This window comes from Aspergillus alliaceus (assembly GCF_009176365.1).
Source record: "Aspergillus alliaceus strain CBS 536.65 unplaced genomic scaffold BDW43scaffold_5, whole genome shotgun sequence".
In the NCBI taxonomy this organism is placed as follows: Eukaryota; Fungi; Ascomycota; class Eurotiomycetes; order Eurotiales; family Aspergillaceae; genus Aspergillus; species Aspergillus alliaceus.
Window position 1 is genome coordinate 365,702 of NW_022474688.1, and position 21,779 is coordinate 387,480.

At 50.1% G+C, this 21,779-nt stretch overlaps 9 protein-coding genes across 9 annotated transcripts; 5 read left to right on the forward strand and 4 right to left on the reverse strand.

Annotated features, from left to right (window-relative positions):
- Positions 1 to 379: 379 nt before the first annotated feature.
- On the forward strand, positions 380 to 3,340 carry BDW43DRAFT_297289 (putative beta-glucosidase; the record flags this gene model as incomplete). Its single annotated transcript, XM_032044360.1, has 11 exons — positions 380 to 554; positions 607 to 699; positions 764 to 871; positions 930 to 1,006; positions 1,068 to 1,175; positions 1,232 to 1,410; positions 1,473 to 1,541; positions 1,591 to 1,806; positions 1,853 to 2,150; positions 2,225 to 2,463; positions 2,563 to 3,340. 11 exons carry the CDS (start codon positions 380 to 382, stop codon positions 3,338 to 3,340), a joined length of 2,340 nt encoding a protein of 779 aa, XP_031904416.1.
- A 299-nt stretch (positions 3,341 to 3,639) lies between these two features.
- BDW43DRAFT_297290 (uncharacterized protein) lies at positions 3,640 to 5,470 on the reverse strand (the record flags this gene model as incomplete). The annotated part of the gene is made up of 3 exons (XM_032044361.1): positions 3,640 to 5,193; positions 5,262 to 5,387; positions 5,447 to 5,470. The coding sequence occupies 3 exons, from the start codon at positions 5,468 to 5,470 to the stop codon at positions 3,640 to 3,642; spliced, it is 1,704 nt and encodes a 567-aa protein (XP_031904417.1).
- A 3,098-nt stretch (positions 5,471 to 8,568) lies between these two features.
- On the reverse strand, positions 8,569 to 9,779 carry BDW43DRAFT_307101 (cytochrome P450; the record flags this gene model as incomplete). The annotated part of the gene is made up of 3 exons (XM_032046175.1): positions 8,569 to 8,889; positions 8,956 to 9,660; positions 9,738 to 9,779. 3 exons carry the CDS (start codon positions 9,777 to 9,779, stop codon positions 8,569 to 8,571), a joined length of 1,068 nt encoding a protein of 355 aa, XP_031904418.1.
- A 437-nt stretch (positions 9,780 to 10,216) lies between these two features.
- On the forward strand, positions 10,217 to 12,963 carry BDW43DRAFT_297291 (uncharacterized protein; the record flags this gene model as incomplete). Its single annotated transcript, XM_032044362.1, has 12 exons — positions 10,217 to 10,251; positions 10,677 to 10,735; positions 10,799 to 11,617; positions 11,649 to 11,774; positions 11,859 to 11,959; positions 11,996 to 12,103; positions 12,133 to 12,206; positions 12,238 to 12,330; positions 12,636 to 12,696; positions 12,736 to 12,794; positions 12,828 to 12,833; positions 12,867 to 12,963. 12 exons carry the CDS (start codon positions 10,217 to 10,219, stop codon positions 12,961 to 12,963), a joined length of 1,638 nt encoding a protein of 545 aa, XP_031904419.1.
- A 681-nt stretch (positions 12,964 to 13,644) lies between these two features.
- Positions 13,645 to 15,016, reverse strand: BDW43DRAFT_307103 (MCT family MFS transporter; the record flags this gene model as incomplete). The annotated part of the gene is made up of 2 exons (XM_032046176.1): positions 13,645 to 14,604; positions 14,666 to 15,016. The coding sequence occupies 2 exons, from the start codon at positions 15,014 to 15,016 to the stop codon at positions 13,645 to 13,647; spliced, it is 1,311 nt and encodes a 436-aa protein (XP_031904420.1).
- Positions 15,017 to 15,351: 335 nt separating this feature from the next.
- On the forward strand, positions 15,352 to 18,283 carry BDW43DRAFT_321922 (uncharacterized protein). The gene is made up of 3 exons (XM_032049445.1): positions 15,352 to 16,278; positions 16,335 to 17,948; positions 18,008 to 18,283. Exons 1-3 carry the CDS (start codon positions 15,703 to 15,705, stop codon positions 18,095 to 18,097), a joined length of 2,280 nt encoding a protein of 759 aa, XP_031904421.1. The 5' UTR covers positions 15,352 to 15,702; the 3' UTR covers positions 18,098 to 18,283.
- Positions 18,284 to 18,309: 26 nt separating this feature from the next.
- On the reverse strand, positions 18,310 to 19,644 carry BDW43DRAFT_321924 (uncharacterized protein; the record flags this gene model as incomplete). The annotated part of the gene is made up of 6 exons (XM_032049446.1): positions 18,310 to 18,545; positions 18,603 to 18,721; positions 18,768 to 18,871; positions 18,951 to 19,071; positions 19,128 to 19,255; positions 19,330 to 19,644. The coding sequence occupies 6 exons, from the start codon at positions 19,642 to 19,644 to the stop codon at positions 18,310 to 18,312; spliced, it is 1,023 nt and encodes a 340-aa protein (XP_031904422.1).
- A 907-nt stretch (positions 19,645 to 20,551) lies between these two features.
- BDW43DRAFT_307107 (uncharacterized protein) lies at positions 20,552 to 21,022 on the forward strand (the record flags this gene model as incomplete). Its single annotated transcript, XM_032046177.1, has 1 exon — positions 20,552 to 21,022. One exon carries the CDS (start codon positions 20,552 to 20,554, stop codon positions 21,020 to 21,022), a length of 471 nt encoding a protein of 156 aa, XP_031904423.1.
- A 41-nt stretch (positions 21,023 to 21,063) lies between these two features.
- Positions 21,064 to 21,503, forward strand: BDW43DRAFT_307108 (cytochrome P450; the record flags this gene model as incomplete). The annotated part of the gene is made up of 2 exons (XM_032046178.1): positions 21,064 to 21,235; positions 21,286 to 21,503. 2 exons carry the CDS (start codon positions 21,064 to 21,066, stop codon positions 21,501 to 21,503), a joined length of 390 nt encoding a protein of 129 aa, XP_031904424.1.
- Between the last annotated feature and the right edge of the window lie 276 nt (positions 21,504 to 21,779).

The following is a 21,779-nucleotide window of genomic DNA, read 5'->3' on the forward strand; positions in this document are numbered from 1 at the left end:
ATTGATAGTACTCTCTGTATGTATGGAGATTAACCGATCTCCTCCATCATTTGTCCGGTGATCCCTTTCGATCCACTCTATGTCAAGCTCCGACGCGGAGAATCACCGGACCCTCGACATCAAAGTTTGCTCGATATACGGAGTACGCACTGGCAGTTCCCTTGGAGCTAGCCTTAGCCTTGCGGTCACTACGTGGGGTATAATCTTTTACCAGGTTTTCATAGCAGTTTCTCCGGCAGGCTAGGCTATGTTGAGAAACATGGCTTGAGGTTTAAAGTCGTCGCATTCCCCCTCGTCGGGAATTTTTCCGATTCTCATTTCTCTGTGGCAGGCGATACATTTACACAATTGACGAGGAAACGCTGTCCAGTTAACAGAGATGGTTTCCGGTGCCTTTGCCAAGGGGCTTTTGCTCCTGGGTCTTTTGTCGCACCTGTCTGTCGCTCAGGATGAGAAGCCTCGCTACAAGGATCCCAGTGCCCCGGTGGAGGAGCGTGTCGCCGACTTGCTGGGCAGAATGACGCTTGAAGATAAGATGGCTCAATTGATTCAAGGTGCTTTTTGTTACTATCGCTCTATCCACCGGGTGCTAATCGATTGGCGTAGGTGATATTACCAATTGGATGAATGAGACTACCGGCGAGTTTAATCTTACGGGTTTGGAATGGAATATGAAGAATAGGGCTGGAATGTTTTACGGTATGATATTTCTCTGTCAAAAAAGAATCATCCTGATAGTTACTAACGGGCGACGGATTTCTAGTTGGCTACCCCGTGCCTTGGGATTACATCGCGGACAATGTCCAGAGGGCCCAGGACTACCTTCTTCACAACACAACTCTGGGAATTCCCGCGCTTGTGCAGACTGAGTGTATGTTTCGTCTTATTCGGGCACCGGTTCTTGTGCTTATAATCCGGTACTCGTATAGCCATCCACGGATTCCTGATTGGAAATGCGACGATCTATAACTCCCCCATTGGATTCGCATCCTCGTTCAACCTGGAGGTGAGCTATTCCTCTCCTACACACGACAGTCTATATTAGACAAGCTAATATACCCCTTCAGCTGATTGAGAAGATGGCCCACCTTATCGCCCAGGAGGCTTCGGCCCTCGGCGTCAACCACCTGATGGGGCCGGTGGTTGACCTCGCCCGTGAACTGCGCTTCGGACGAGTACGACAAACCCTATACACCTCCTGGACAAATTATAGCTGACAGCCGTCATCCAGGTCGAGGAAACATACGGAGAAGACCCATTCCTCGCAGGGGAAATCGGCTACCACTACACCAAGGCTCTTCAAAGCCGCAACGTTTCTGCCAACGTCAAGCACTTCGTGGGTTTCGCCCAGCCCGAGCAAGGGCTCAACACTGCACCTGTTCACGGCGGAGAAAGATATTTGCGCACAACGTATGTTTTCCTCCTTGAAAAAATTGCACTCTGCCCAGCACGACTGATCAAGGCCCATATAGCTGGCTGCCGCCCTTCAAGCGTGCGATCATGGACGCCGGCGCGTGGAGTATCATGAGTGCGTACCATTCGTAAGTGTACATCCGTCTACTACCTCCAGCTCCGGGTTGACAACAGCAGATACGACGGCATCCCCGCCGTGGCGGACTACCACACCCTCACCGAGATCCTGCGCGAAGAATGGGGTTTCAAGTACTGGGTTACCAGCGATGCAGGCGCAACGGACAGAGTCTGTACAGTTTTCAAGTTGTGCCGTGCTGACCCCATCGACAAGGAGGCCGTTACGCTTGCCGTGTTGCCGGCAGGAAATGATGTCGAGATGGGTGGTGGTTCTTAGTATGTTTCATTTCACCCGATCAGTTGATGCCTCTAATGATAGCAGCAATTTCGAGACCATCAGTGACCTGATCGATGGTGGTAAACTCGATATTAAAATCGTCGACACCGCCGTGTCCCGCGTGCTCCGCGCCAAGTTTGAAATGGGTCTCTTCGAGAACCCTTACAATGGCGCCCCAAAGTCCGAGTGGAATAAGCTCATCCACACCCAGGAAGCGGTGGATCTGGCACGCCAGCTGGATAAGGAGTCGATTGTCCTGCTGGAGAACCACAATAATGCGTTGCCGCTGAAGAAGAGCGGTAGTATTGCTGTCATCGGGCCCATGGCGCACGGGTTTATGAATGTACGTTTCCACACGTCCCACCGAGCATCCAACACATCGACGAACCACTCAAAACAAAACTGATCTCTTAACAGTACGGCGACTACGTCGTCTACGAAAGCCAATACCGCGGCGTAACCCCACTAGACGGCATCAAAGCCGCCGTCGGCGACAAAGCAACCATCAACTATGCCCAAGGCTGCGAACGCTGGAGTAACGAACAAACAGGCTTCGATGAAGCCATCACCGCAGCCAAAAACTCCGACGTAGCAGTCGTCGTCGTGGGCACCTGGTCCAGGGACCAGAAGGAACTCTGGGTGGGCCTGAACGCAACGTAAATACATCCCCCTCCCTCCCCCTCCCCCCTCCATCCTCCTCCCTTCCTAACCATAAGTTATACAAAAGAACACAAAAGACTAACTAACAACCATAGAACTGGGGAACACGTCGACGTCAACTCCCTCAACCTCGTCGGGGCCCAAGCCCCCCTCATCAAAGCAGTCATCGACACCGGCGTCCCCACAATCGTCGTCCTCCAAAGCGGCAAACCCGTCACCGAACCCTGGCTCTCAAACAGCACCTCCGCACTCGTCCAGCAATTCTACCCGTCGGAGCAAGGCGGGAATGCGCTCGCGGACGTGCTCTTCGGCGACTACAACCCCTCCGGCAAGTTATCGGTCAGTTTTCCGCACTCCGTGGGTGATTTGCCGATCTATTATGATTATTTGAATTCGGCACGGGAGATCGGGGATGCGGGGGTTGTTGCGGCGAATGGAACGCTGGTCTTTGGACACCAGTATGCGCTGGGGACTCCAAAGGCGTGGTATCCGTTTGGATATGGGAAGAGTTACTCGGAGTTTGAGTATGGGGATGTGAGGCTAGATAAGACGAATGTTACGGCGGCGGATACGGTGACGGTTAGTGTTGAGGTGAGGAATACGGATGCCAGTCGGGATGCGACGGAGGTTGTGCAGGTTTATGTTGTTGATGAGGTTGCGTCGGTTGTGGTGCCGAATCGGCTGTTGAAGGGGTTTAAGAAGGTGGTGGTTCCTGCGGGTCAGAGCAAGACGGTCGGGATTCCGCTCAAGGTGCAGGACTTGGGGCTCTGGAATGTGCGGATGAAGTATGTTGTTGAGCCGGGGGCTTTTGGTGTCCTGGTGGGGAGTTCTTCGGAGGATATTAGGGGCAATGCTACTTTTTATGTACAGTGATTGAATTGAGTTGAATTGAATTGTACATGTATTTGCTCCATCGTTATCATTAGTATGGCACATTTTGGTGGACATAACTCGTAGTTCCCGTGATTGATAGACTGATGCTTTTTGTGACCCGAATATTTCTCCATAATAAACCCGAAAAATAGCTCATGACAACTGGACATAAACAGACAAAGATGAGTGTGGTGAAGGGGCATCGTACATCTCCGCGAAAGCAATCCTCTGTGCACCACGAATGAAGGCCTTAAGCCAGAAAAGCGACACATCACTTTTGGATCTGATGTCAAAAAAGCTTAGGTAGAAGAGTCGGCCCGGCCTTCCGCTTCATTGGTCGAGTTGATATCGTTTCCCGTTCCATCGTCAGCTTTGACTTGCGTGGTCTCGGTCTCACCTGTTAGATTAGCATTGTCGGTGCGGACTGGCGTGGGCGGTTCTGCATAGCTATTCCTGTCCGCAGCTGACCTGCCCTCTCGCCGGGTCTTGGCGCCCTCTTTCAGTTTCTCCCACCGATCTCTGTACCGCCCCAGGACATTTCGCAGCTTCTCGTTCTCGCGACCAACCTTGTCGAGCTCTTTTTCGCTCTGCTGGATGAGATCCTCGAGTTCTTTGATACGTCGGTCTTGATCTGGGCCGGCTGGCGTAGCGATAGGTGAAGCAGTGGCAGAAGGAGACTGAGGGTAATGCTCCGGGGACGGGGCATTTTGATGATGCATTGCTCTCAAGGATTGTTGCAAAGCCATGGAAGACGATTGTGCGTTCACCTCCCACATGTGCAGGCGTTTGGATAAGGTGTCCGTGAGGTGTTTCAAGGCTTGGTTTTCCATCTGCAATTCCTCGAGTGTCTTCGGGTTCTGGATGCTGGTGAGTTTGTCCTTGGCCCGAGAACCCCTGCCCCGGCTTCCCGTCATGCTCTGCCGCATTTCTGGTGACGGTGGTGTTTCGCGGGCATCCACAAAGTCCTCGTCGCCCTCGTCGAAACTGTTCCTTCGAGCTTCCTTCTCTGCCCTGCTGAGGATTCCGGCATAGGAAACGGTCCCACCTGTTGTAGGCACCACGTAGAAAGATTCGGCTGTGTTTCCCGTTCCACCACCCGTGGAATCTCGAACAGCTCGTAAAGCGGCACGCGAAAAGATTTTGTTAACGTCTGGTTCTGCGGGTGGGCCTTGACGATCGGAAACTGCAGAGTGGCGATCCACCTTCGTCTCCGCGGATGCTTTACGGCTTGCTTCAGCCTGTTCCGACACATCTGCACCCAACGGGAGGCCTGCAAAAGCCAACGGTGCGGATATCTTGGAAATGAGTCCTCCGAATGTAGAGTAGAACCGTTGAAAAGGCTCATCTGTGGCGACTTGTCCGTTCCTGGGGGTCGAGGGTTCGGTGTCCGGAGGTACGAATTGCTGCGATGTGACGTCGGTTGGACTCGCCGCGGGCGGAGACCATGGCTGTTTCGATGAAGTCCGGCTAGGACGTTCCTTGGTCGCATAGGCCTGCCTTTCTCGTAATCTCGCCTCGCCCGTCCTGATCTTTGCCGGTCCCTCTGTCATCTTCGCACCTGCCTGCTGAGAGGAAATTGTAGGCGATGCCGGGGAGCCGCGACGGGGCTGTGATGGGATACCTCGTGCCGAGGCAAGGTTGCTTGCGATGGACGAAGTCTCCCTTGCCGGTAAGCGAGCATGTCCAATCAGCTTCGGTGGGTGCTGCTGGGTATCCTGTGTCTTCGCTCCCCCCGAGTCCGTCGTCAATTGCAGTGTATTTGAAGTCGCGGCGGATGGGTTCTCATGCTGAAAACGCAAGATCTGGGCGAGTTTCTTGTGATGTTGCTCAAGTAGTTGTAACGTTCTCAGAGCCTGTGTGATGCGCACGACTATGTCAGCTTCGACTAACACTAAAAGTGGTGAATAATGAGCTAGCATACTTCGTGATCAGAGCTCTTTTGAGCCGCTGCGGCGAACTCGCCAGCTGCCAGATCATGTTCCTCGCTTGCAGCGACTGGATTTGACTTGCGGGTCTCCAGAACTGCATTTCGAGCGTGGGTATGAGCCTTGGGTTCTGTCAGGCTGCGTGTACGATGCAAAACCTTTCCAGTGGCCGATGACATACCAAGGTAAGCGGTGCAGTCTCCATGGCTGCAGGGATCGTCTATCGCTCTTCGCGAGAGCGACCGTTGGTGTAACAGCCTTTGATAAGTGGAACGAAGGAGGAGAAGTGACGGCATCCGGAAAGTAACTGTATCGGCAGATCACATGGTGGTACGGTATTATTACGCCACAGTGACCAGACTTAGTCATCCAGCCCGAGGGTTAACTATTTCCTGCCATTCCCTGTAGTGCATCAAGGGAATTGACAGGATTCCTAGCATCCAAACTTGCGTGAATTACTTCTTGAATTGCTCCAATTGCCTGAGTTGTTAGAATCTATCGGTAAGCAGCGATAATAGGCACGCTTAGGGTGCATGACTATAGATATAGTCTAAAAGACTAACTCTACTTGCTTACCACTCTTTAAAAGGACACTGGCTACTGTGAATGTACTCGAACCATTCACGGTCAAAGCTACTAGCAATCATAAGACTTGTCACAAATTTAACTGCCAAAATTTAACTGTTACTACTAGGTATACTCATTGATTAAAGCGTGCTTAAATAGTATTTATCTCGTATAATCGCATCTAGGTAGATCCACAGATTGATTATCCGACCTTTTGTGTACGATATTTAAGTCCTATATTAACCATGGTCACCACCTCCGTGCCTTTTAGCCCTACAGAGGCCGAACGAAGGCAGCCCGTGGCATAGGAATTTATCCGTAATGCAGGGAGCCTGGCGACTACTGCTCTTCAAGAAAGCCCAGCCCATTGCGGTTCATCCGGCTCTGAATGGACTACCAAGGAGGTCAATGCTGTTCGAGCTATAGCTCTTGGGAACTTCAACTCAACCCGCGTCATTCCCAGAGAATTCTTTCTAGATAAAGAAGATAAAAGTATGTATACCTAAGGTAGTCCGTTCGTACATCTCGGGTATCCTGATCCGCTGGCAGTATTTTCAAAACTCTGCGAGGATCTTCGGGCAGCAGATATAACCGACCTCGAATCCTTTCATTGACACGGAAATTACAGGGGAATAAATACCAGGGATTTTTCAATTTGCTTGCAAGGTTGATAACAACTAATTTCTCAATTTGATTTACAAGGCACACCAACGGAGAAAGAGTGATGAGTCTGATGAGAGTGACCATTCCACGTCCAGCAAAGAGGGCAAGCGTGAAAGGTGCTACACTTCTGCACGTCAGCATCTTGTCAAGACGACCGACCCTATGGAATATGGAGAGTAACAGTGAGCTAAGCATTTCATCTGTCCAAGTCGGAAAAAGACCGAACTTAGTCCTGTGAGCACGTTCATTTTCCATGAGGTAGTCTATTCTAACTTATGTATCAGGGATACTAACGAGAGCCGGTTCGGATTCCGCTTGGGAGGAGCCTCAGTGAAAGCACTAGGTGCTTTTCTTTTGTTAATTTACAGTAGAGAGGGTTCTTCAACGTGACATGATCATCGGCGGTGCAGGTACTGATCCCCTAGGTCGACGCGCCGCACTGCACATATTAAGAATCAAATAGGTACAAAGGAACGGAGTCATGCGAGCGCGCTCCTGTTCATGTTGCTGGTGATCGGCGGATGGGTTCTCGCCCTGGGTCCCCCGTGCCTAGTCGCTCTGGAGGGCGTGCCTGACAAGCAATGCTTCTTTCTGCGGCAAATATTTGGTGATGTCCATGGGATTCGAGAATGACGTCGTCACTTTTGCACTCGAAAGGCTAGGTCACACGAGCGTAATTACTGAGCAGTTGTGGCAACGTGGTGATAGGGTATAACGATTTCCTACTCAGTTGCCAAATGTGGATAACATCTCCGGTATTAGCTGCACAGCTGGGTCATATCTACCCAAATTGGTTGAACAACGCGTTTGTAAAGTGAATCAGATGGCACTTAAGCAACCAATAGATCTCACGTCAGCTTGACCGCACGCTACTAATACGTGCATTGGAGAAATCTTTTATACAGGCAGTCGATTCGAATTGGACCACCAGAAAACAAGGTTCGACTGGCATCCTTGCCAAATGGAACCAGTAGTAGCGAGACTTGGACGAGTTAGCCTGCAATTCGGCGAATCTTCGGACCGAACATAACAACAGATATGTCGTGAACCTGATCCAACGCGCACAGGATTCGGAAACTGCCAGTAACGTTCAGCAGACAGGCTGGAGTTGGATTACTTTATGCAGCCAAGACACTTGCCACCGGAACAGAAAGACTTGCCCTAGCCAGTTGGTGGCCAGGGGAAACTTGGATGCGGTTTGCTTCATATCCGAAACCAAGGAAGGATCCAGAAAAGGCAAGGCAAATTAAACAGGTCAGGCCGTCCTGCGGCGCAATGTGATTAATATGAAACTCCGCGAATAGCGGAAGATTGGCCCATTGTCAGGACCGAACTGTAAGGACGCGTGAAGGTAAAGAAAGATTTAACCACCCCCACTGGAAATTACCCTCGCAAATCAGCTAGTTAGACGATTCTTCAGAAAATAAATCTTGCCCAGTAGATGCCACGTGCACAAGTGGGTTTCGTAAAGAGTGACAGGACAGAATAAGTGAAGATGTTGCCTTGGGAAGAAGATCTAAATTTAAATCTGCAGAAGAAGTTAAATCACACGCTAGACCGACCTGGGCACTGGTCACGTTCCCATCGATTTGTACATATGCTATATTCTTTGATCGCTTCTGGACACTATCATGGTATAGATATCTCCACTTCGGAACGCTTTGGTTTCAGCTTGTGCTTACAGCTATAAAAGGTGACACCTGAAAATCTACCATCGCTATATGACACATAACCTGGTCATAAACAATGAAATGAATACAAGACTGAAGCTGAAATAACCGTACATCCACTCAAAAACACCCAAGGCTTCCCTGGGACATGCGAACAGATCCAATCTACTCTTGGCGCCTGCAGCTCCGCAACCTGCCTGTTGGACGGCCGCTTGCCGTTGTACTCGCGGGGAAACCCGAGGTCGTAGAGCTTCAAGATGTATGCAACGATCATCTTCAGCTCAAAGTCGACGAGGAAATGTCCCGAGCAGGCGTGATGACCGTGACCGAAAGGCAGGTAGTCCGGCGAAGTGGCCACGAAGGAATTTGCGTTGTAAGCGGGCTTCTTCGCTTCTCCTTTCTCCTACTCTTTTTCCACCATGCATGAGAAACGCCAGAGATCGAGCTTGTCTGATTCCGGGAACTTGGCCGGGTCCCTTTGCGCCTGGGAGGCGAGGAAGGCAACGATGGTGCCCTTTTTCAGGGGAATGCCACTATCAGTGATGTCATCCTCTTTCATAACCTTGTGCAGCAGACCGCGATTGCTGAAGGGGAAGGTGACACGCATAGATTCACGGGCGACACTGTTGTGGCTGTTCATACGCATGAACTCTTCCTTGGCCCAGCTGTCACTATCCAGCTCTTGTTTAGCCTCTTCACGTAGCTTGGCAATTGTATTAAATTCCTTGTCGGAGTCAATGATGTTAAGCAGCATTTGAACTGCGGTGCCGGAGGTTTAATGCATGCTCACGAAGTTGGAAGCGGCTAAACTGGTGGCTATGATGCCGATTTCGTTATCCTCCTGTGAGCGCTTCTTCTGAACAAAGCGTAGCATTACTTGCAGCTGGTCCTGAGGCTGGTCATCTGTGTCCTTCTCCAGCGCGGCCATACGCTCATGGTACTGCGGGGTGATGTGGTTCTTGATCTTGATCAGGTTACTCCAAGTATGCAAGCTGGACAGGCACGCGGCAATGGGCAGCAGTATTAGCGGGATGCAGTTGCCAATAATTGCTGTACTCGTCACACAATCAATAATGGAGAGAGTCCGCTTGAGGTAGTCCTTGTTGCAATAAAGTGGAAGCCTAACAGTGGACCGACCGGACAAACCAGCCACGATCATTCTGATTGACTCGTCCAAATTGATCTCTTTCCATGATCCAGTGTCAGTGCCAAGGACCTTCAGCACGATATACTGAAGCTTGTCATCAACCGCGGGGATGAGACTTTGCATCATGTTGTTCAGTTGTGTCTTAACGAGTGCGAATTGCCATAGGTCTGCCCAGTATCTTGAGTGGCCAAGACTGTAGGTTGACAGATTCGCCTGGAGAAAGGCTTGCGACACCTTGAGAACAGTATCTGGCTGTGCCATGGTCCATTCGGTTGAACTCTCGGGTAAGGTCAAGTCAGCGCGTCCGCCGTAGCCCGGCACCAGCGCTGCCTTTCCTTCTTTATCAAACTGTTGGATAGGTTAGCACCATATTCAAGTCGTCTTTTGCTCCCGGCAAGAATGCCGAAGACTGCGGCTGGGAGTACCAGCTCGCCTGGGTTCGCCAACTGAGCAACCACGGACACCATTACTGCGACTTTAGCCTTCAGTAATTAGGGTTTTTCTTTCCCTTGAAGATGATCTTTGAGTGGTGAGAAATCGCAAGTACTGTTAAGATACTTGAAAGAGATAGCTATTGAACAGCGACTATTGAGTGTCCATACGTATATATACACATGTAGGCTGAGATTGATCTATCGAAATCTGTGGGTTGCCCAATAAACACTTAGTCGAGAGAAATCATGGTGGTCTCCCAGAGTGTCCGTATATGGCGTGATATGCTCCATGAGAAGAACGAATCGTTGAGTATAACGGAGTATATCAGCAACGAAGTCGATTCTGGATCGCCCCTCGGGATATCAAGTAAGCTGCAGAGTATCTCGGGAAATATATATATATAAACAGCCGGGATTAACTAGCCTTGCCCTAAATGCCAACTCCATTAAGTTTATTTGGATCATCAGTTATGCCGAGTTATAGTCCGACTTTTGTCAACCGCAGGTCCGTCATGGCTTCCTTGAAAGACACTCTTGTCTTCTCATATAATTTAATGAGTTGATCGGAGCAAGAATATCATGTGACTCTAATATACTCCTAATTTTAGCGTGTTCGCTTGTTATCTTCAAACCATCTAGTTGTATTACAACTCATAAGAGTTTACATATAAGGAAGTAAACGTTTTCAACCCTAAGCAAACAATTGTCAATTTTGAAATTACGCCCGCCCTTTTTTCTTCTTAATACTGATAGCTTCAGATTGAGATTCCAATCTGACCGTTCCTTTAGCAGCGTGCCCCAGACAAAACATAAAGGAGCTTAGCATCGCCAAACCAATCACGCTCAAATGCGGTCTAACCCTCCCAATCGCCTCATCAAGCCAGCCATGGCAGAATGCCTGGGGGACAAAGAAAACCTACCATGAAACAGAGAATGCCTAAATATATACGGTGAATGGGCAAAGGGGGGTTGGGGTCTTGTAATATCAGGTTAGAAGAGTTTCACTACCATAACAACCATACACATCGAATCTATCTAATACACTCGAATAGTTAATGTACAAATCGACCCCAACCACCTCGGCGACCCCAAAGACTTCACGATCAATCCATCTCTCCCAGAGGAAAAGATGCTCGCTGCCTTCAAAGCCTGGGCAAGCGTCTCTTCACTCAATGGCACCAAGACAGTCGTTCAATTGTGCCACCCAGGACCACAGATCGCCTTCAACAAGGGGACAATCGCCCCCAGCGCAGTACCCATGGGCCTAGGCAACGCCGTTGTACCACGGGTCCTCAATGCCCTCGTATTTGGCATCCCTCGAGCGATGACAGTCGCCGAGATCAAAGACACAGTCCGTCGCTTCGCCAACGCCCCCCGCGTAGTCGCTGCCGCTGGCTTCGCCGGTGTCGAGTTACACGCCGCACACGGCTACCTCCTAACCCAATTCCTGTCTTCTCGATCGAATATCCGCACAGATGCCTACGGCGGCAACGCCACCGCACGCACCCGTATCGTCGTCGAAATCATTCACGCCATCCGTGAAGCTGTACCACCTAGCTTCTGCGTGGGCTTGAAACTGAACTCAGTTGACGTTGCAGCCGATGCCGATCTAGAAGACTGCGTGGAACAGCTGCGCGCTATCACCGATGCAGGTATTGATTTTCTCGAGGTGAGCGGCGGTAGCTTTGAGGATCCAATGTTTAGTACGGGGCCCGGGGCGGAGGTGCAGGCCGAGAAGAAGGCGAGCACTCTTGCTCGTGAGGCTTTCTTCATCGACTTTTCTAATTCCATTCGCACCGAATTCCCAGAAGTGCCGCTGCTGCTTATGGGTGGGTTTCGCTCGCATCGCGGTATGGAGTCTGCCTTGGGGGGTGGGAGTTGTGATTTGGTGGGTCTTGCAAGACCGTCGATCATGGATCCTTTGTTGCCAATTGCCAAGGACGGTGCTCTTGAATCCGAATGTGGCGGATCGTGAGGCTGTGGTGAATGTGAGGAGGGTTAAGGGGAGCACGGTTGCTAAGCATCTTGGTGTCTAGCTTATAGTTGTTGGTCTTGAAAAGGTGAGGATGGTGAGATTCTGAAATAATATGTATGAGATTGATTGCTGACGAGGATTGTATAAGGATTGGTATACTGAAAAGATGCATCGCATAGGTGCTGTTAATAACTCGGTCTTGGTCACAGGGACTGATAGCAGACTTGGTATTGCTATTGTGCGCCGAATCCTGCGCTAGTCTGATCTTGCTAAGGGCCAGTATGGACGCTATATGGCGAGTATGGCCGATAGTGTCACCAAAGAGCTTGGGAACGTCGAGTCGACAACACACTCCCATGAGATTTGGCTCTTGACCAATTTAGTCTCGCGACCGTGCGCAGGACAGCAGAGACCATCAACAAGCGTGCTGCTGCTGGGTCTCTCCCGCCAATCCAGGCCATACTACTGAACTCCGATTGGGAAGAGTGAAATACACATGCTGCAACCAAGGTATAGTCATCTAGCACATTTTCTGTTAAGTCTCCTACTTCTGCAGAGAATAGACAGAGACAGCGGCAGAATCATTGCGCTTGGAAAACGAGTGGATAAGTGAGTGAATTATAAATCCTGACAGTATTCTTTGGACCATGTAATAGAGGCAGAGCTGACATTCTCGTACACCTGGCCTGCAGTGTGAGTGACGAATTTAGCAAATCTGGAAGTACCGAGAGCCTGGTGAATGGAAACTGGATCTCCAGAACAGAACAGACAAGCTATTCTAGTACTGAAAGGCCGAGTGACACTATGATGTGGTGGTAAGTTCTCACCTATCTTGTATTGAGCTCTCCTACAATTCATAGGACATACAACTGAACATCCTATACCCGACGGAGTATGGACTAATACACATATAGTGTCGAACTCTCAAAGCGTCTCGCTGTTGATCCCGAGCTCTCCAACGTCTCCGTGGCTGTGGTAAATCCTGAGGACAAAGCAGACGTATCAGTAAACTAGCTCAGTGTGCTGATTGGCAAGATCGTTCCCGGATTTTTGGCTGTCGTGACGGTGCTACTGTGACCTAACGGATTGGTCTGGAAAACTCGCAGGCCTGCGTAAGAGGTGGTGCGAGCAGTTGGCGACGACAGAATTGGCGTTCATCTGAGCGCCTTAACTGTGAGCGAGGCCGACCTTAGTACCACGGGCCGGGGACGTGGAGGAACGGGGACGGTTTTGGCGCAATAGCCTGGTGAACGCGGCAGTAAAAGAAGGAGATACATTCTTGGAGGAATGGAGATGAGCTCCTGTCTTCTTCAATTGATATTAGAGCTGACCATCCTTCAACTTGTTGCATCCAGCGACGATAAACCAATATTTGTACACATACAAAGGGCTACATGGCTACACGGCCATTACATTATCGTTGACATCGAAACATAATTTTATAAAAGCTTTCGTTGCTTGGTTCGAGCATGAAGGAGCGAAAAAGAAGTCCTTTCCTTTTAACCCCTTATTCTATCCCATTCTGCATCTGGAGTTTAGGATATTAAGCCTGGGATAGCCTATAGGACAGGGTCACAGGATATTTCAATGCCCATATCAAAACTATTTAACTGTATATCTTATTGTATTCTTACGGAAAGTCAACGTGAAGGTGGAGCTGTGAAATCTTATATGAGGTATATGTATTAATGTAATAATGTAAACAAGAAATGCTAGGTACGTAGACCATGGATATAAAAGTAAATCCTAAATATCATTAGAATCATGCCAGTTCTATGACATTTTGCCTTCATAGCAAAGATTGATCAATTTCTGTCTATCCGATCCCTGCATACCACAAAAAAAAAAAAAAAAAAAAAAAAAAAGGAAAGCTAACCAGAAAAGAATGGAGAAAGAGCAGCAAGGAAAGGAGAAGTCCGAATCTTAGACCCATCCCCAAAGATCCTCGTCGGTCGAAAGCTTGGCCGCAAACGCAATGAAGCCACCGACAACGGCCATGGTGCCGCTGAACATGCAAACCTGGAAGAAATTGCCGTACGTGTTGAGGATGGCTCCGTTAATGGGGGGCCCAATCAAGGCTCCTAGACCGGAAATGGCCATACCCATACCCATGTACGTACCAATGTCTCGAGCCTCCTTCGGGCAGCTTGAAAAGGCTGCGGATGCCCCAGAGATGATGGTGCCAGAGGTGAAACCGAAGAAGACGGAGTACGCGATCAAGCCAGGGTTTGAGGTCGCGGAGGTCATGCAGAAAACAATAATTCCAGTGGAGATGCCACCGATTGCGAATGTATTGAGTTTACCGTACTTGTCGGCAACGATACCTGGGACAATCCGACCGATTGTGGAGGCTGCGTTGACGATTGCGAGTAGGTAACCGGCCATAGCTGCGCCCATACCTTGGGTGGTAGCATATGTTGTGAGGTAGAAGAAGGGCGTAAACATGCCCATAAACATGAAGAACAGTGCGGTGAAGAGCAGGATAAATCGCCGATCCTTGTAAGGCGACAAGAGGAATAACTGGGTTTTTCGTGGTGGCACGCGTGGCTTGACGGCCACAGAGGATAATAACATGAACGGCAAAATGACAAAACCAACGACACGCACTGACCATGCAAAGCCCAGTGAGGAGTCGTTGAGCATCCTGGACAGGATAATTGGCATGATGATCCCACCGATGGATGATCCGGACACAGCGAGGCCTAAGGCAGCTGCGCGTTTCTTGTCGAAGTACTGCGACACCGCGGCGAATGCCGGGATCTGCAGAAAGCCCATGACGATACCCATCAGAATGCCCTGGGTGAGCATAAATTGCCAATAGGTTTTGCACAGACTCAGCATCATGATAGCGAATATGTATATGATCGCTGACGGGAAGATAACCTGCACAGATCATGCTAGTGTGATTTCACGTCCGTAGAGAGAGAGAGACGGAGAACTGTACCCATTGGCCATAGCGATCAAACAGCGGACCTCCCAGCATACCGGCAAAGAACTGGAGGAACGACTGTAGGGAGCCAATCCAAGAGATTTTGGAGGCAGAGTCGGTTTTTAATTGGTGGGTCAGATAATACTCTTCGAACGCACCGAAAGAGTTGGCCAGGCCGAGCGTGCAGAGAAAGATGGCTGCGGCCCCGGCGGCGCAGAGCCATGCCTGGAGACCACCTTCAGGAGCAGGGTTGACTCCAGATGGGTCACCAGATGCCTTTTCGCTATCAGGAATGATAGAGTGCTGTGATGGCGTCCTCTCATCATCATATGACGAGGGCGCTGGTTCCGTTTCTTCAGAGGCCATGGCGTAGTTAGAAGTACACGGTAGTCGAGTGTTCGCGTGGATATGAATCACAGGTTCTGAAGGAGGCCAATATAGTATAGAGTTGGTGTAAACAAAGACCCGACTCTGCAAGAGGGTCATTTGTGATTGTAGATAGGAGGGAAACGTCGATTGTTTGGAAACGATGAAGCCTTTTGTTAGGGTTATTTCTCCCTCCTGACGGGATCGGTGCAAAGCGGGAAATCGGGAAATCATTGTCGGGGTCGGTATTCTCTTACCATTTTCGTTCTAGTACGTGCCATTTACCCAAAACCGATGACCGCTGGAGATAAAACATCAACGGTGCGGACTTGAAAGTCGGAGATCGGCCTCGGCTTTTTGCCCTTTCTCTTTCGCTGATTGGACCTGTCACCTCTTCTTACCAGGTGGTTCCATCTTTTGAACGTAAAGAGGTTTATATCATACTCTCTGCGGATTCACCCGACTTCCAGAAGGCCCTCCATCTACATATTGCTGGAAGTTGCTGATTTTATCCCAGGCAATCGCAGCAATCTTATTGAACTGTTATCGATGCACATCGCCTGCAGGCGAACAGCTCATTCCCACATAATATAACACACAGATGATCTTGGTTTCCATAACCCTAAAAGGGGATTAAAATACAATTACGTCAAAAGATCTCTCATACGACGATTAGTTGATACTAAATGGAGACAGTCATGCTCGGCTCAGAAAAGCGGCGAAGACGGCCGGCAGTCTCCTGTACTTTATGCCGGAGACGCAAGATCCGATGCAATCGAGAAAGTCCCTGCAGCAATTGCCTGCGGTCCAGAAGCGGAACTTGCGTTTATGAGAATCCCAACCTACCTTCATCTCCACAGCACCATTCTGGCCAGCGGCTCACAGCTGGATCCCAGGACTCGGTACCCATTGACAGGTCTTCCAGCGCGAGCACTTCGCCATTCCCCAATCATCTACCAAGCTCCCTGGCGACCAATTTGACAAGACCATCGACTCCTACAAGTCAACATTCCGCACAAGATGCTGAGTCGACGAGACTGAAACTCAGAATTCGACAGCTCGAGGACCAGCTAACTAATGCAACTCTCCGGCCTTCGGCCCCAGACTCCGATATTGAGACAACAAGCTCACATGTGAGTGGAACCTTTCATGTTCATTGCAAGAGAAACGCATCAGGCCAGCCCGAGTCCATTCCCCACAGTGTTAGCCTTAAAACACGCTTGCTCGGCCAAAGTCATTGGAGCGTCAGTGGTGTTTATCTGGTGAGTGCCTTTCCTTTTTGATTTTCTTAGTGGAAAAGGACGGCTAACACGCGCAGATGCGTGATACTTTCAATACGCTTGAGCCCCATCTACGAGGAGATTCATCGAACGCCTGGTCTGGCATAGAGAAGTGTAAATCTCTGGCAAGAAGCATCAAAGCGTGGCGGTCACCTTCGTGGCCCGCACTCCCGTCGTCTAACCTGCCTCCCCGAGAGGTCGCGGACACACTAGTTGATAACTACCTCCGGACAACTGAGGCTATCTATCGAATCTTGCACATCCCTGCATTTCGCAGAGACTACGAGGCACTTTGGGTGTCAAACACCGAGCCTGAAGTGGCCTTCTTGGTTGAGCTCAAGCTCGTGCTCGCCCTTGGTGCAGTCACGTATGATGATCACTTCTCATTGCGAACCTCAGCTATTCGATGGGTTTATGAGGCCCAGGTCTGGGTTGCGGAGCCTAAGTTCAAGTTAAGATTAAACGTACAGTCTCTACAGATCTACCTGCTTCTTTTATTTGCCCAAGAACAAGTCGGGGTCGGTGGAGATTTGACATGGGTTTCAGCAGGCGCTCTTCTTAGGAGAGCGATACATATGGGCTTACACAGAGACCCAAGCTTTTTACCACGAAGAACAGCCTTCGCTGCTGAGATGCGTCGAAGGCTCTGGAACACAATCCTCGAGGTGAACTTACAGTCCAGTTTGTCATCCGGGGGTACTCCTTTGATCTCTCTTGGAGATTTTGATACAGCCCCTCCCGGTAATTTTGACGACGATCAGCTGGAGGCCCAAGATCCTGTACCAAAAGTGGGCTTCACGCAAGTATCCATTGCAATTGCGCTCCGCAAAACTTTTCCACAACGTCTTGCCGTTGTCAAGTTTTTGAATGATCTTGCTTCTCCCGGCACATACGGGGAGACTCTCAAGCTCGATGCAGAGCTGCGTGCGGCGTATCGAGCGCTGGGCCAAAGTCTGCGAGCACTAAGCTCCTTGAACTTGAATGCCCAGCCCTTGCCTTCTCATTACGAAATCCACGTAGTTGATTTTCTCATGCACCGCTATATCTTGTCTCTTCATGTTCCATACTTTGGCCCAGGCCTGCACGGGACAGCTTACACCTTCTCACAAAAATCAGTGGTCGAGTCGTCGCTGAAGTTATGGCGAACGGCGTGTCCATCCTTATCGCTCGTGGATGCCCAGCTCGTCAGCGACACGGTTCCCTCTGCTAGTAATGATCTGCCGAGACTGGTGGCCTGCAGCTCGGGCTTTTACCCAACAGTAGCTATTCATGCCGCCTTCCTTATCGCGGTAGAGCTCCGGATGCAGCTGCAGGAGGAAGACAGTCTGTGTCCTGCTCCATTGCGGCCAGACCTGGTTTCCGTATTGGACGATGCTAAAGCATGGTGCTTGAGGGTTATCGAGACTGGTGAGACCAACGTCAAGGGCTATTTACTCATGAGCCTGGTTGCAGCCCAGGTCGAAGGCCTCATGCGCGGCTTCAGGGAGGAGCAAATCGCCGAGGTGTTAGTCAAAGCTGTAGAGGATGTTGAATACACATGCTTGCCCAAGTTAGAAAAAATGGCGGCCTTAGCCCAAGGCCAGGGGATGGGAGGGGGAGACGAGCTTCAGCACGCTGTGCCGGTCGATCTGGATGAGGACTGGGGCTTTACGGTGAGTAAAAATGCGCTCAGCGAAAACACCTATCTTACACGTTGCTCACTATAGCTTAGACTTCTGATGCACTTTTCAACCCGGGTGACACCGAGCCTATGAGCTGGTTATTTAACGACGACCTCAATCTAGTAGCGTCGTTGCTTTAGTATATGAGTGGACCTTAGCAAAGGAGTCGCCACTATTCGAAAAACGTTAATATGAACCGTCATACACTTATAGAAATCAATGTTTATTGAACGTGATAACCTCTACATCGGGTTCCCAATAAAACTGACCAGGGTCAATGCTACTACGCCTTCCCGCATTCGATCATCGAGAGCTCTGCCTTATCAGAATAATGAACACCCGTAACCTTCAGTCATGCGCGGGCTGCGATGTCACGAAAGTTCTCCTCGGTTCTTTCCTTACCACCAATGGTAGACAGGAAAAAGTCCAGCATCGCAGGGTACCAGGAGGGAGGATTACTAGTGACAGTATCCGCAATCAAAAGTTTGCTATCCGGTGCCATGGCATCAACGATATGCTTCAGGATTGAGACGCACTCGTCATCGTCGAAGTCACGCAGACAACGACGGATCATGTAGACCAGTGCACCTGGATGAGGCAGCCATTACTATCGACAAACAAGAAAAGGAGCAGGGACCAACTCACCCTTCACAGGTTGTTCCTTGTCGAAATACATAGCCACTAATTTAGCGCTGCGGAGACCTTCATCGCCGATGGTCTTCACCATCTGGATCACACAGGGTAGATCCTCAAGCACACAACGGCTGATAGGAGTTCCTGGTACCTTTACAAATGGTCTGCAGCGTCTACCCTTTGGCGCCACCGCCATCGACAATCAGCGGTCGATCGACGGACTCACTAACCCTGGGAACAACCCAGCTGAAGTCATAAAATCCGGTAAGGGGGGTAGGATTCTGGCTCGCCATGGCAGACATACAGAGCATCATGTTGGCAGTGCATTCTGGATGGATGCTTGCTCATAATCTGCGCCACGGTGAGTTCCGGCTCGCCTTCCGCGAAGGCGTTGTTTGTGTGTAGTCTGCCGGTCGGTTCCTTGATGCCGTAGGTATCGTAATACCGTGACATAGCGAGGAGAATGGGTACATACTCGTAGCTTGTGGTTGCTAGCATTATTTTGTCCGGACTGAATGAGAGTCAAGATATACTTACCCCATTAACCACCAGGCACTAAGTGGATTAACACTAGCTAATGGTCGGGTCCGGGCTGTATGACCAACCCGGTCTGTACCCTCTTGCACTAGAAATCCGGTCGCGACCAAAAGCCAACACAGACGGCCCTGATGAGATCACCTGGTTAGCTACATATACATGCAATATGAGCTAGGGACGTGATATTCTCACTGATAATAACCACGTCCCCGCCGACTTTGGGAGCAAGCTCCTTGGACGGGATGATCCCCGTGTCGGGCATATTCTCAAACACCTTCCACTTAATGAGAAGTCGGGTGGCTACGGCATTGACGAATCCCATCTTCATGTCAGCGAGATCATCTCGGGGTAGATTCACCGCATCTATTGTGCTCTTGAGTGTGATGACAAGCTTCTCGTGCTCTTGTGGGGACGGGCCAATGCCTTCACGGAGTTTCTTGGCGGATTCCGTTAGTTTAGCAGCAAGAAATTCGAGCTTATCTGCCACGTTGGAGGTGATCTCGACGAAGGATCCCATGGTAAGGCTTCTGGTTGTGCTTAGTTGACTAGGGATGTAGAGGTCTAGGTAGTTTAGTTGGACAAAGCTAGGGCTGAAAGGAAAGGCGTGATGGTAATAATAGATTGTTATCTAATAACAGTCACGCACATTACAGTTCAGCAGTGGTATGAGCAGCGATAATTTATCTTTATATTACGAGTATTACTCAGTTATTAGAGACTAAACCTTCACAGGCTACGATGTTCACTTCACCTCGTTACAGGCCAAGAATGAAAATTGGCCTCGGAGATCGAGCTCGGGGTGCTTCCGGTTTATTCGCTGGGGATTCCAGGGTAAACGCGGCTCATTATACACTATCGCATTAGGGCAAACTTATCCCGGAGGCCCTAAATCGGCGCCATAACCCGCCCTAACTTATTAGTAGTACGCTTACAGATTCGGGGAATTCTACTCTATATATTTAATCCGTGGTACATTCGAAAAATAAAACAATGTATTGCTTCCACAGCGGGAATTATTTGCAATGACTCTGGTCAGGAATTCCCACTGCACGAAACAACCTAAGGTATGACTTTGCAGTCTATCAGGGATGCTGCCTTTACCTCAGTTCGGTTCTTGACTTTTGAGTCACATCTCTCCAGCGTCAACAAGAGACTTTTCATGCCTAACATTTCCTTTCTATGACCCATTCACTACTTGTATATACATTCGTTTTCCACCAAAACTTTCAATTCTAGTATCGTATCAACATCATCAGCAAGATGGATACAATCAACGACATACTCACCGTACAGACCGTCAGGCTATCCCTCCTCGTCCTATCCTCAAGCTTCCTGGCTATCCTCCTAAGCCGACTCTTCAGAAACGCCGAAAACAACACTGCCAATGACCCAGAGGGCGCCCTACTCGCCCCCCGAATGTGGCAATGGGACCCATTCCTCGGCAAGTCACAGTGATGAACCAGATATGGGATCTCAAACCGGACACCTACCTCGACTGGCTCCACAAGCTCCACCGCAACCAGCCCAAGACCTTTTCACTCCATTTCTTCACCGGCCGCTGGATCTACTCCAGCGAGCCCGACATGCTCAAGGCCATCTACTCTACCAAATTCAAGGACTCCGGCGTGGAGCTGATCCGCCGCAACTCCAAATTCACTGTGCCCTTCGCCGACAAAGGTGTCAACGCCATCGACGGCGAAGACTGGATGTTCAGCCGCGCACTCATCAAACCCTTCTTCGTGCGCGACGTCTACCACGACACAGACCGCATAAAGCCCTTCGCCGACAGCTTCCCAAACCTCTTCCCAGGCGACGGTGAGACCTTCGGCGTCCAGCCCTTTCTGCAGCGCTGGTTTCTCGACATTAACAGCGGCTTCATCTTCGGCAATCCATGAATTCCCTACTCGACCTGTCCCGCACCAAGTTCGCCTGGGATATGACCACCGCCCTCCGCGGCGCGAGACTACGCGCCCAAGCTTACCGCTTCATGTGGGCGTTTAACTGGAACTGGTGGCTTGATGCTGTAAATGATATTCACGCGTTCGTGAACGCCAATGTCAAGGCCACCTTTGCGGAGATGGATGAGCGCGACCGGCTACAGAGTGAGGGTAAGGAGCTAGCTGCCGAACGCACAGATCTGCTCTGGACTATGGCCAAGGATATGCGGGTGAGCTGGAGGGTCTGCGCTCGCAGGTGTGTTTGATTATAGTGCCGATGAATGATACCACTTCCATGTTCATCGCAAACTGTATCTGGTACTTGGCGCGCAATCCCCATGCCTGGGAGAAGCTGTGTCATGAGGTTGCGGCTCTGGGCGAGAATGCACCCCTGACGTTTGACGTCTTACGGAACATGCCGTATCTTAATGGGCTATGAATGAGAGTATGTGTCTCCCTTCCTGCCAGATAAAAGAAGAAAGGAGATGGTCATGAATATCTGACTGACATCGTGTAGCTCACCGTCTCATCCCCAACAATGTCACCCAGGTGCGCGCCTGCATAGCAGACACGGCTTTGCCCCTTACTGGGCCTGCACGGAAGTGAAGTCACTAGTATTAACGTCCTTGTCGTTGACAGCCTGGAGCGTCATCCTAGCGGTTCCGGGAACGACTTGAACTACCACATCAGTCACATCCCCGGGCTTGGTGATGGT

Coding starts and splice junctions, on each gene's coding strand:
- BDW43DRAFT_321922 (XM_032049445.1), top strand. CDS start 15,703: ATGGAGACAGTCATGCTCGGCTCAGAAAAGCGGCGAAGACGGCCGGCA. Junction 16,279..16,334: donor GCGTCAGTGGTGTTTATCTG/GTGAGTGCCTTT, acceptor TAACACGCGCAG/ATGCGTGATACTTTCAATAC. Junction 17,949..18,007: donor ATGAGGACTGGGGCTTTACG/GTGAGTAAAAAT, acceptor ACTATAGCTTAG/ACTTCTGATGCACTTTTCAA.